The following is a 14,465-nucleotide window of genomic DNA, read 5'->3' on the forward strand; positions in this document are numbered from 1 at the left end:
GTAAATCTGAGAAAAACTTTTCCAAGAAAGTGTCCCAACTTCTAAATTGCTGATCCTGCCTTCAAGAATCGGACTGAAGTTTTATAATGTGTGCAAACACTGGTCACGCTTCGTCCATTAATTAGGTTAAACATAAAACCAGATTTACTGCTGGGGGATCAATAAAGTACATCTATCTATATTTCCCAAGTGAATTAAAGTCTATGCTCACCCTTCCTCCCTGAGACAACCAGGCCTTCATACAATGCAATTAATCGCCACTGTTCTCCCCCGCTCACATGTTTATATGCTTAGCACTCCAATCATTAAGAGCAGGGAGCAGACGCAGTAATGACCGAGCTCTTTAATATCACTGACCGGAATACAGCACTGCAGAGGGGAAGCTTTGGCTAAATGAGACTGTCAGAGAGGTAAAATGTGTGCTGAATATCACCATGGCAAATGGAAATCTTACCTACCTTCATGCTCTTCTCACTGTTTCTGTACAAATGAGTCCCATAAGTACTATACTGTAGTTGCACATGTAGCCTTAGAGAAAACAGATCCTGTTTCTGATGCTAATCAGCCTTTACAGCTTATTTTATGTCCCCCTAATATATAAAAATGGAGGGCTGGAAGGGACCATATGCAGACCTCTAAACCTCCTCTATTTGCCTGAATTATCTGAGACCATAAAAGAAAATTACAACCTTTGCTACTTCAGCAGGCAAGATGTGAATGCTTAAATCCATATCCTAAGAGACAGCATACTCTACCATTTAGTGTACAAACATCTTCTCTCTCCTTTTTGTTGAAAAGATTCTGTTTTTTAATACTTCGAGGAAGAAAAGACAGTGCTCCTTTTAAGATGAGTAGGTGAGCTTTGTTTAAGCCATTATAATCCGGTTCTCATTTTAGCCATTCACCAAATGAATCTATGAGAATCATGGATTGCGCTTGGCTAGGGTTTTACTGTTTACTCCTGGGGTGACGCTGAGGAAGATGATTCTACTCTGTTGTGGTTATGAAATGGATTATTTGATTTCCTCTAAATTACATTAATGATTCAGGGATGTCATTAAGATGAGTAATATGTCCTGAAATTTGTACCTTTTTGTAGATCTGTAGTCTCTCTCTCTCTCTCTCTCTCTCTCTCTCTCTCTCTCAGTGAAAGTTTCCGAGTTGTTAAAGTTAATGTAATGTGTAATTTTTTTCTAATGGCAAATGAAATAAATAATTAGTTTCATGAGCGGTACTTAAATTATGTACTGTGCAAATAACCAAGCTTTGTCACTAGAAGCACTAGAAGAATGAATACTTGAATGGGTATAAAACAGGCATCACATCAGGGTGGAAATCAGATTCGCTTTCAAGCAGCACGCCCCCGGATCCAAAGCAAACTCGATGAACTGAAACCGCTACGTCTAATGGGTGAACGCAGTGGGCTCATCATGCTGAAGCTCATCTGAGAGACTGCTGGTGTCTGTAGACAGCTCACATGCTTCATTGGACTTGTTTACTGCTTTTTGAATGATGAGGCAGCAAAAACATGCCTCACAGTATCTGCAGTGGGCTTTTTATTCCCAGGCATCCTTGACTGAAAAAGAACTTGCGTCCACAAATGTGTTCAATGTTACAAAATACACATGGACAAAATCCAGATGTGTCTTGAATTAAATGACAAAATGTTGCATGAAAATGTAGTAACATGTATTAGTAGTTACATGTATTGACAATTCTGAGCACTGAGGACAGTGTGTGCCTACGGCAAAACCACATGGTCTGAATTCTGCTGGCTGCTAAACAAAATAAATAAACAATATACAGATTTTCAAGCTAGGATGTCAAATTATTTCACAACATGAACTCATCGTGTCTTCTCCAAAAGTACTGGAACAGCAAGGGCAATTTTATTGTTTTCTCTATACAAAAGATGAACATGTGTATTAGTAATTCATATATAGTATTTCAGCTTTCATATCCTCATATTTACATCTAGATGTGTTAAACAACTTAGAACATGATTGTTTAAAGAATTAATAGCTCTGTATGTCTACTCTTTGTTCGAGCCCTAGGTTTCACCTTTGAAGACTGCATTTGTTGTTAAAAACGTATAAGCCAACATGAAGACCAGAGAGCTGGGTAGTCTGATCAAATTGGTTTGTCTGATACAAAAGGTGCTATGTGTTTTGTTGTTTAACATATCTTGATGTAAACACCAGGAAATAAAAGCTGAAATCCTAAAATCTCATCTTATATCCATCTTTTGATCTCAAGCCCAAATGTCTTTGGTGTATAGCACAAACAAATGAACTGGCATTGGCATTCCAATAGTTTCAGAGAGGACTTTATCAGCCTGCTGTACATCGTTGTTACCCAGATGAGGGCGGGTTTCCTTCTGAGTCTGGTTCCTCTCAAGGTTTCTTCCTCATATCATCTTAGGGAGTTTTTCCTCACCACCGTTGCCACCGGCTTGCTCTGTTGGGATAAATTCACACATTTAAAATCTGTATCCCGTGTTTATATGTTTCTGTAAAGCTGCTTTGAGACAATGACCATTGTTAAAAGCGCTATACAAATAAAATTGAATTGAATTGAATTGAATAAAAAAACAAGTAAAAAAAATAAACGGGTGATGCAGTGGGTAGTGTTGCCGCCTCATAGCTCCATATGCATGTTTCCTGGTACGATACTGAGTCTATGTGCATGTTCTCCCCATGTATGCATGGGTTTCGTCTGGGTTCTCTGGTTTCTTCCCACTCCCTAAAAACTTGTCGGTAGGTGGATTGGGTACAGTAAATTGCCCCTAGGTGTGAGTGAATGTGTAGATGTGTGAGTATACTGTCATATATAGTCAGGCCTGAACTGGCCACCGGGAGCACAGGGAGAATTCCCGGTGGCCTGACAACTGATTTGGCCCGCTGCCCTTCTGTTTTTTAAATTTTTTTAAATTAATTTTTATTATTTTATATTATTGGGTGTCCAATGTACTCAAGTGATCCTTTCCGACTTCAGCATTTGATAATAAATCGATAATAAATCATGAATCTGTTAGTTTTGACTTACAACGCTACAATTCTCCTCAGCTCTGGCGAACAGTTTGGAACAGAGTCATCACTGCAAAGAGTGAGAATGGAGAGGATGGAGAGAGGATGGAGAGGAAGCGGAGAGTATGGAGAGGAAAAGGAGAGGGTGGAGAGAAAGCAGAGAGGATGGAGAGGAAGCAGCCATGTGGAGCAGAGAGGGAATGGACACACAAAAAGAAAGTCCTCTAAAACCAGTTCAGGGCTTCAAGTGCAGGCCAGTCTCATTTGTAAATACTGTAGCTTTGTGTTCTCTAACTTAGCTAATCAAGTATTAACCACAGTTTCACTATAGCAAACGTCAGCACTATTACTATTGTGACTCAAAATATGCTAAAGGACAGTGTTATCTACTGTATAGTTATAATACTAAGCAATTTAGCAGACAAATATCCAAATTTATTATTTTAAATGTTGGAATTACAAATACATCTAGAGCAAGCAACAACAACAACAACAACAACAACAACAACAACAAACAAACACTTTCAAAGCTATGAGTCATAAAAGGTAATATCACGTTCGATATTAGGATCTTTTCTAAATAGATATTGACATGATGTAGTTAGTATTGTACTAACAGATATTTAGGCAATTTATAAAATTATATCTTCCCATATGTGAGGTTGAAAAAAAAAATTCCTGTTTTTCACAAGGTGAAGAGAGTCAACCTGGCACTAGCTCTGTGCAGTGCCAGGTTGCACTGCACAGAGCAAGGGTTACATGACAGGGTTACATGTCAGGGTCAACCTGAGATGACAGGTAGAGGTCAATTAAGAGAAATTAAATATGCTTTAAAATATTTGTATGAAATATAGTATGGTTAAACCCCAGGTATTTTAAGTATTTTTAAGTCTCAAAACAAAAACTATTGCCCTAATGTGATACATTAATTTTAACTAAAAGAAATTTAGATTCTGTGCTCACAAATTACAGTGAGGTTAAACAGTTTTCATTTTCAATGTGGAGACAGTTCTGTTCATATGTATTAACATGAAAAATGGCAAAAGAGTGTCTTTTGTTTACCTCTCCTCTGCATTTAATGTACTTTTGTGAGTGAAAAGTGGAAAGTTCTAGCAGCTTTGCACTTATGGTGTTTGTTAAATGCTTGGTATACCCATGTAAGCTGATATAAATTAGGACTGCTTCACTACCTCTAGGTTTCTTGTTTATGTTTATATAGGATGGCCGTACTGTGTGCAATAAACTGAATTTAGGAAAGAAAAAATAGGGTTGTCAGTGGTTTCAAATTTTGTTGTGGGTGTATGGGGTGGCCTGGATGAGTGTGACTCTGGGCCTAAAATTATGTCCCAGTCCAGCCTTGTATATAGTGATGAACTGGCTTCTCCATCCAGCACCTCCATCCTGCCTTATGCCCAGTGTTCCCAGGATAGGCTCCGGATCCACAGCAACCCTGACCAGAATAATGCACTAACTGAAGATGAATTCATTTTGCTGAGCTAGATTTTGTTCCCTGTGTAGCGACAGTGAATAAATCTTATACATCTGGTTACTGTAACAAGCAGCTATGTGAAGCCTAGTGAGATTAAACCTGCACAAAAATCAAGTCACATTGAGTAACAAAGTGTATATCTGTATATCTGTAAAACGATCCAGGGTAATGGATACAGTAAGACAGACAGAGAGAAAAAGCACTTTACTGATTCCTGAGGGAAATTGTTTTGCCACAGCAGCAGACAAGTCCTGATATTACACAAGCCATTCTAACAAGACACGTCTGTAAGTCATTAAATAAGGTATATTTTGGCTGCTTAATTACTTATTAATTTTCTCTTTTGGAACAAAATGGTAGAGGCATTTATAGAGACTCGGCATGCTCTTATAACACACTATTTACTACGTTAATAAGGGTTTAAAACAAACAAAACGGAACTCTGTTTTGTTCTTGCTTTCCACCCGGACACCATTTGTAGCGTTTACTTCCGCTTTGCGTTTCGTCCATCTGCTTTCTTTGCTAACACTTTTCGGCACTTTCAGACGAGGATCAGAATTGTTTTTTGGACCAAAAAAATTCTGAAATAAGGTACTGTGCTTATAGATGGCACTGCTCGTAACGATTATTTTTGTATTCAGTATTATAGAATTAATAAATAGTTAGGTTGTGTAACTAATTAGCAAGCGAATAAACAAAACAGGCAACGTTAGCTCAAGCTAATAACTAGCTTATTTTGTGTAACGTATATTTGAAAATCATATTTATGTTTTGATACGTAGTTTTTCCCCCTCAGAACGTGATGGCTTCAAATGTTTGAATAAGATTCAAAGAGTCGTGTAGCCTATTAACACCAGTGTTAATCTGCTGTTCCTCAGAATGAACTTAAAGCCCGTATAAGCGTTTCTGTTTGTGATGCACTCTTACCAGCACCCCATACACGACCATGTCATTGCTGTGCAGAGAAGTTACACATATACACTTTTTATTTTTGAATAAATGAAGTGTCTGGTCAGTGATGGTCTTGTGGTGGTTGATTTACAATGGACAGAGTAGATGAGGGAGGAGAAATTGAGCATAGTAACAGATGGACAGTCAGTACAGTGTAGCTCCATTGCAGGTGTATCTGTTAAAAATGTGATCTTGACAATTGTTTCACATGAGAAGTAACTCTAAATGTAGTAAAAGTTGAGCACAACGCTTGTAGAGAATCAGTAGGTTTTAGGTTTAAGACCTTCATCTTGTGTAAGCAAAGTGCTGCTGAGATTGTGGGAGGTGAAACTAGTCGATATTCAAAATGGCTGATGGTAATAATCATCGAAACCTTCATTCCATGGGGTTCCAAGACTGTAGATGAGCTCTTTCTACTGGTTTTGTCACTTCATTCCTCCATTACAACAACTAGCAGTGCAAACAGAGATGCAGTTGAATCGCTGGTGAAGTGTCTCGCCATTGGAAAGAAGAAATCCTTCATTCTAATGGTACAAAGGTGCTCGACAAAATGATCAGCCAGTCTCCTCTTGGTTTCTCCAGGGTACAATGATTATCTCTTGCAGGAAAGATTATAAACAGCTCTTGCGGTGATGCACAAGGAGTGATGAGTGCTGAAATCCTTTAAGGCCTGTGATTTAAGTGTCTTAATGAACTTGTATATTGGTATCTTGAATGAACACAGTGCTGCAGGTACGATGAGACAGATTTGATGTTCTTGTCCCATCTGTAAGAGATAAGTGGAGGTTGCGTGAAAGGAAAGCAGTCTCAGGACCATCCTGAAGTCATTTGAGATATATATATATATATATATATTACACACATACACACACAAAAAAGTTTGTGGACACCTGACCGTCACTGGAAGCACACAAGTATATAGAATGTCTGTGTATTGTATGCTGTAGCATTACCATTTCGGTTGTCAAGGCCAACGTCACAGCCTTAGTTACGGCCAAAAAAGGCTTGAAAGGCACGGAGTTGTTTTGCACAGTCTTTTGCAGTGTTTGTTGGTAAATGAGACCTTTTAGCTGTACTCACGTTCGACGCATGTGAATTGAAGAGGGCTTTGGCTGCATGTGCATTGTGCTGATGTCACGACACATCTTGGCCCAAATCTGTGGAAAATCTGCAGTAATTAAAAAAAAAAAAATTGCAAGCTCATCTGTTTGGACAGACATTTCATTTAACTGGTTAGTTTACTGTATGTGTGTACGTGAGGGGCATATTGTTCCTTTCGGCCTGTCTAATTGACCCACTCATCATTTGGTGTACTTGTATTGTTTTTTTGCTTTCGAAAAAACTCGGTCAAACTGGAGAAGATCAACTTGTTGTGCATTTGGTTCATTCCACTGAAAGCTGCTTTGTGTCTGATTGCCTAGCTCAGGTAGTTACCTCAATTTTGCTGATTCAGAGTTATTAAATTTTACCACTTTGCAGAGCTTACAGGTACTTAGAAAATTGTTTTTAAAACATCTGGTACTTTTCAAAAGCTTTCAGCTTTGAAACTTACCAATTTAACAAGGAGGCAAATAATATGCCTTTACTCATTGAAAGGATTTTCTGGAATAAACTCAAATGACTTAATTCTTTTTCTCTTTTTTTTTTCTTTCCCCCTCCTCAGTGGCTGCACGCCTGACCTGTAAGCAAAGATGACGGACCGTTACAACATCCACAGCCAGCTGGAGCACCTGCAGTCGAAGTACATTGGCACAGGACATGCAGACACCACCAAGTGGGAATGGCTGGTGAACCAGCACAGAGACTCGTACTGCTCCTACATGGGCCACTTCGACCTCCTCAACTACTTCTCCGTCGCTGAGAATGAGAGCAAGGCTCGCGTGCGCTTTAACCTAATGGAGAAGATGCTGCAGCCCTGCGGACCTCCTGCTGACAAACCTGAGGATGCTTAGAATGAAGCATCATTCAGAGAGGACTTTAGCCTTCTAAGTTTATAGGGGTCAAGTGTGAATGAGATTTTTTTTAAAGGTTTTTTTTTTTTTTTTTTTTAAATCAATTAAGTGAATTTCCATATTTTTGCCATATTGTGTATGACTCTCAGCTGTATCTGAAGAAAATAAAATGGGAGAATGTTTGCATGCTCATCCCCCACCACACATTCAAGTTAACTCTATTCTATTCATTGCTCTTAAACATAAAGATTCCTTGTTCGTCTCACAGGTGAAACATGCAAGGTAGACAAAGGGCAGCAAGGTGAGAAAATGTTCATCGAGGAGACAGCTAACATTGTATATATGTTATCGTTTCTATAGTAACGACTGGTCCATAGGGACTTGTGATGGATCTGTCACATAATCTAGAACTAGTAATAACTGAAATTGAACTTTTTTTTTTTTAAACAATGCAAAAAACATAAAATCATTGTTATGGTGAATTTTCTGTCAGGGGATGTTTATTAAACATTTAGGGAAGGAATCTCCAGTATCAACGCTTTAACAGTTAATGTTTTCCATCAAGATTTGTGCTTTCTGGTTTCTTGATAACTTGAAAAGCTGCTTTTTTTAATCAAGTTTTTTAATTAACTTCAAGAAAGAAACAAAATGGCAGGTGAGGGAACAACTGTTTGTAGCTGTTATAAAACAAGTCATAACAGGAGTCAACTTGTGCTGTAGATGTTCCACAACATTAAATGCCATTCGTTAATAAATGAAAAAACTGCCCTTGTCAAATTGCTCTGGAATAAGAGGAATAAAACAGCGTGACCTGCTGTTGTAAGAAAATAATATGTAATTTTTATTATAATATAGTACATCATTATATTACTACATTTCTCTTCATGTATTTTGTCACAATCTTAAACATAAAAGGAATTTCAGGTCAATGCAAAGCGTAAGCCTTCTGAGCACCTCGGAAGTTGGTTCAGTGTCTCTCAAAGATCCAGCCATGATAGGACAGGACACTGGTGGTGTACTCCTCAGTCTACTGGCTCAATCAAATCAACCCCTTCCACTCCTACAGTTTTAAAGGAGTACTCCAGGTTATAACAACCTTATCTTTATTCACAAAACTCTAGCTCATATCAGACTGTACTGAGAAAAGAACAAAATAGTTCACTCAGAACTCATAAAGGAAGTCTAAGGGCCATTGCTAAACTCATCAAACATTTACAATACACCGACCAGCCATAACAGTAAAACCACCTGCCTAATATCATGTAGGTCGCCCTTGTGCTGCCAAAACAGCTCTGACCCGTCAAGGCATGGACTCCACAAGACCTCTGAAGGTGTGCTGTGGTATCTGGCACCAAGACGTTAGCAGAAGATCCTTTAAGTTCTGTAAGTTGCGATGTGGGGCCTCCATGGATCAGACTTGTTTGTCCAGAACATCCCACAGATGCTTGAGTGGATTGAGATCTGAGGAATATGGGGTCTTATGGTACTTCTGTTAGAGCTGCTGTTAGAGACAATTAATCAACACCTTCTGGCCAATCAGATTGAAGAATTCAACAGTGACGTGGCATAAGAAAAAATAGCCACCATGTCACCTCAGTGGCTTTACATACTACAGAAATATTGTAGTAATGTGTGAGCTTTGGTTTGGTTTCTTGAAAAAGCGTGTGTGTGTGTGTGTGTGTGTGTGTGTGTGTGTGTGTGTGTGTGTGTGTGTGTGTGTGTGTGTGTGTGTGTATGCCTTCCCTGGGTAAGTCCTCACCAGCTGTCCCCACAGTTTGAGTCGAAGTGGCGAACACACGATTCTGCTGTGTCAGACGTAGCATACTGCGGCAAGCTGATCTGCCTTTTCTTCGTTTTCACACTCCTGCTGAGGAACCCGTTTTGTTTTTGTGGCCTGTGTTAATGTCAGTGTTTGGAAAAATTGAACCAGCTTTTTGAAGAGGATTATTATCGCTAGAGTCGTCCTGCACAACGTTGTGAAAGGAAATACCCACCCTGAATGACTTGCATATCAATCTATAATCAACATGTAATCTTCAGTGGTTGATTGATTTTATGATTCAGTTCAAAGTTGACTCTTTTTGGGGGGTTTTAACTTTCTTCATTGACATGTTGGTCTCTTTTGTAACCATTTCTTACAGCTGTGCCACTGGAAAAGCATCTCTACCTAAAGAGATTGATGGAGCTTTCTTATCTCTCTTACAGGTACCAAATTACCAACTCTGCTGTTTTTCATCAACAACATCCTGCTCTCATCAGCGAGCTGAATCTCTGTTGTAACTCAGTGCAACTGTATCGTATAGCTGCATTGCATTCTGGAACTTTGCCACTGTGGCTGTTTTTTCCCATATAATAAATTGCTTACGCTTCAGAGTGACACTATCACAAACTTCATCTTATCTTGTGATCGGAGGCGGATGCCTGATATTTGGGAACAAAATCATGTGACACAGTTCTGGGAGGTAATTATACTAAATCATTTCGATGACAGACGTTGGCTCAGGCATTTCAGAATGACAAAAGCAACATTTTAGATGCTGTGCAAAAGGATCCACTGGTTAGTCCAGTTATGAGACCCACTGTGCCCCAGTTTACTTTTCTGAGCCAGTTATCCAATAACATAATTTGTTGAGGCAAAGTCACATGACTTTTTTGGTTCACTTCAAGGAATTTATTGGGTAAATGTGTTTCCATCGTAGTATATGCGCAGGTCTACTTATTGAACAAAAAAATTATCCACCTCAATTGAGCTCTCAAGTTTTTTGTGTGCCTTTTGGAGATTTTATTCGCATCTGGTTTTACCACTCAGTGTTTTTTTAGGCAATATCCCAAATTTGCATTAAAATATGTGAATGCAAACATACAATGCTGTGAAAAAGTATTTGCCCCTTTCTGAATTCTTCTCTCACACAATTGTTTCAGAAACACTACGATAAAACAAAGGCAACCTGAGTAAAGACAAACTACATTATCATTTTTAAATGATAGTTATTTATTGAAGCAAAAAAAAGTTATCTAATACCAGCTGAGCTTGTGTGAAAATGTATTTGCCCCCATAGTTACTAATTCCACAAATCTATGAAACTGCATTTATAATGGGGTTCAGCTGGACTAGACGCAACCAGGCTTGATTACTGCAAACCCTGTTCAATCACATCAACACTTAAATAGAACTTTTTCAACAGCATGAAGTTGGTTAAATGGTCTTACCCAGTAACACACTCTGCCAAAATTGAAAGAAATTCCAGAAATGATGAGGAAGAAAATGATTGAAATATAGCAGTCTGGGAAGGGTTACAAAGCTATTTCAAAGGCTCTGGGACGCCAAAGAACCACAGTGAGAGCCATTATCTCCTAATGGGAAAACTCGGCACAGTAGTGAACCTTCCCAGAAGAGGCTGATCTTCCAAAATTCCTCCTAGAGCACAGAAACTACTCAACCAGAAAGTCACAAAAGACCCAAGGACAACATCAAAGGACCTACAGGCCTCTCTTGCATCAATAAAGGTCACTGTTCATGACTCCACTATCAGAAAGACTCTGGGCAAAAATGGCATCCATACAAGTGTGGCAAGCTGAAACCACCGCTAAGCCAGAAGAACATTAAGGCTCGTCTGAATTTTGCCAAAACACACCTTGATGATCCTCAAATCTTTTAGGAGAATGTTCTGTGGCTTGATGAGTTGAATGTGAAACTGAACACATGGTTCCCGTTACATCTGGTGTAAACCAAACACTGAATTCCACAAAAAGAACATCATATCTACGGTCAAGCATGGTGGTGGAAGTGTGATGATGTGGGGATGCTCTGCTGCTTCAGGACCTGGGCAACTTTCAATAATCGAGGGAAACATGAATTCTGCTCTCTAGCAGAAAATCCTGAAGGAGAATGTCTGGTCTTCAGTCCGTAAGTTGAAACTCAAGCGCAATCGGATTATGCAGCAAAACAATGATCCAAAGCCTAGGAGTAAATCCTAGTCCTAGAAGTAAGTGAAAGACTGGTCACCAGTTATTGGAAGCGTTTGTTTGCAGTTATTGCTCCTAAAGGTGGCACAACCAGATTTAAAGTTTAAGGGGGCAATTAGTTTTTCCACATTGGTGATAGGTTTTGGATAAGTTTTGGAACTTTTTTGCTTCAATAATTATTATTATCATTATTATTTTAAAATATAATTGTATTGTCTGTTTACTCAGGTTGTCTTTGTTTTATGTTGTAGTTCATTTGAAGATCTAAAACGATTTAGTATGAGATATCCCCAAAAACATAAGAAATCAGAAATCAAATACTTTTTCACAGCACTGTAGCGATTGACATTTGTTCTCCTATTAAACACCATTTTAACTGCTCTAGCAAAAACCCCCTGTTATGTCAGGATATCATTAACCACAAACTTCTAGCAGGAACAACATAAATACAGCACAAATTAGTATCGCTAATCACAAATATTTCAATGTACGTAAACACACTTAATGTGTTTTATGATGGACCTCTCTTTTCAGCATCCTTATGATAAGCATGATCAGACTGCGGTCAGGGTGGATGATATGTATAGTAATATAGCATAGACAGATGGTTTATGGCAGGTTTCTTAATATTCACATTCCTGAGTGCAATAAACAGCACAATCAGCTGTGTGTCAATTTGGCTGGAGTTGCCAAGCTAACTGCATTATAACGACTTTTTCATTATAACTTCTTTTCAGAATAACTCTCAGGCCATTTGGAGTTACTGTGCTGACTCCAGTTTTAACACACCTCAGTTGGAGTAACCTGAATGACATGCCTATTTGCACATAATGAGGAAGCACGGCTCATTTAGTAAGCCGTAAAAGCCTTTATACATCAGCGTATAAAGGATAATTTTCTCCACTCGTCTGTGCATTTTGCTTCTTTTCTTTTAAAAAATAAATTTTTCTTACAGAAACTTACGACATGCTCACTCAGTACATAGAACTTGTGTTTCATCATGTTTTCACGGTCTAATGATCATTATGAGCGTTGACTTCCTTTCAACATTTCTTATCTAATTCATCTCATACTTGTACCAGAAAGTGATTCATATTTATTTTTGTGATACATGTTTGAAGCCATTTGATGATTGCAATATAATTAGATGAGCATTTCATAAACCATAACTCAGATGGCTTTATAACCTGAATGCATTAAGCTGAGTGTTTCCTATAATCAGATTAGCTGCATTCTCTGTGTAGGGAAAATGTACAGATCCACACCTCGTACTTTAACAGCACCTTCAAAAGCTTTCTGCAATAAAGCACTTCTGATTTATGACCTGCTCTTACACCTCAGTCTGGTGAAGGTCTTGTGTGCCAATGAGAGGAGTTGGTGTAATGGAGGAAATGATGGTTAATGTCATTGCAAGTAAATAGAGGATATTGGGCCACAGTAGAGCTGTAACTGAATATGAATGCATTATGTGGAATGAACAAATATGTTCTAAACGAATAAAAAATACAGATTAATAGTAGGTGCATTATTGTTTGCGTTCTACTGTCAGTGGTTTGCTCCATTGACCCAACCTTAACACCGTCTTATTGAATTCCAAAATAATACCATATTTTTTTTACTACATTTTTATACAAATCGGACTGAAATTCACAAAAGATATTTGCTTTTGTTTATATAGCCAATTTATGTAGCCCATGCGGACTACATACTGTGTACATTGTAATATCTCTCTGCTGGGGTCTCCAAATGATCTATCATTATTAAAAGAAAATCTTTCTGGAGATTATACTGCCATTATAATGCTCTGCTGCTTCATGAACCCCAGCTCCACTTGCACAAGTACTGCAAGTGTATCTCAGCTTTGTGGTAGATTCTAACAGTTCAGTTCAGCGGACTTATGGAAGAAACCCAAAAACTTTATAATAGGTAAATCTAATAAAATATTATTAGGTGGCAATTGTTGTCAAGTATACAGTTGAGATCATAAGTTTAAAAATATATATTTTTAAATGAATAAATAATAGGGATCATAAAAAATTCATTTCGTTTTTATTTAGTACTGCCCAGAATAAACTATTTCACATAACAGATGTTTACATATAGTCCACAATATTTACACCGATCATCCTGTTCAAAATTTTATCCCTCTTATTTTGAGCCCTCTTTTTACATTTTTTTAAATTACTGACAGTTTTCAGATTCCGCAAGGCGTCTGTAAACATATGACCTCAACTGTAAACATTAGTTCCAAGATTTGGGATAGACGTCGTTTTGAAAGATAACTGCCTTGCTTACTCAGTCACATTACATACAGAGCTTTCCAGAAAGTTCTTGGAAAGAAAGAAAGTGTTGAAATTGACGTAGCTGAGGAATTGTGCAAATTCAGGAGTTGAATAAAGTTCTGTAAATTGATTATTGTTGTTATATTTTCTGAAGGAAAATGACTTCTTTTAGCTTTGTTTGTTGTTCCAGTAGCTTTGTTGTTTCAGTCTTTACAGAGACATAGCAGGAGGGTTCACATTTAATAAATAAATAATTATTTAAAAAATAATAATCATTCAAAGCCCTTTCTAGACCACACCCACTTCCAGTTAAAATCTGAATAGCCATATTTCGAGCACTATACAGATTACACTCTCACATTGTGTTACACCCCTAGAACACAGTATATACACATATATGACAATTTACAGCGCTGTCTGTAAAGAATAAGAAGAAGGAAGGACAATAAATCAATATCAATAAATGAAACATATACATACATATATATATATATATATATATACACACACACACATATACATATATATATATATATATATATATATATATATATATACACACACATATACATATATATATATATATATATATATATATATATATATATATATATATATATATATATATATATATATATATATATATATACTTCTGAGTTAATTGAATCCTGACACTCTCCATTACATATGGAGGTCATTCTGGTTTTAACAGCAGTGCTGTAATGGAAGTGTGCTGCTAGCTATTTCACATGTTTAATTACTTACTTTCCCTGGCCCTGAAAGTAGAACCTTATGTTTT

General features: G+C 37.7%; 1 protein-coding gene across 1 annotated transcript; it reads left to right on the forward strand.

The window, feature by feature from the left end:
* The first annotated feature begins 4,978 nt into the window (after positions 1-4,978).
* sf3b5 (splicing factor 3b, subunit 5) lies at positions 4,979-7,600 on the forward strand. Its single transcript, XM_053621830.1, has 2 exons — positions 4,979-5,106; positions 7,130-7,600. The coding sequence occupies exon 2, from the start codon at positions 7,158-7,160 to the stop codon at positions 7,416-7,418; it is 261 nt and encodes an 86-aa protein (XP_053477805.1). The 5' UTR covers positions 4,979-5,106; positions 7,130-7,157; the 3' UTR covers positions 7,419-7,600.
* Positions 7,601-14,465: the final 6,865 nt, after the last annotated feature.

This window comes from Ictalurus furcatus, chromosome 3, assembly GCF_023375685.1.
Source record: "Ictalurus furcatus strain D&B chromosome 3, Billie_1.0, whole genome shotgun sequence".
Taxonomy (NCBI): domain Eukaryota; kingdom Metazoa; phylum Chordata; class Actinopteri; order Siluriformes; family Ictaluridae; genus Ictalurus; species Ictalurus furcatus.

Bases quoted from the DNA above. Each gene is read 5' to 3' on its own strand.
- sf3b5 (XM_053621830.1), top strand. From the start codon at position 7,158: ATGACGGACCGTTACAACATCCACAGCCAGCTGGAGCACCTGCAGTCG.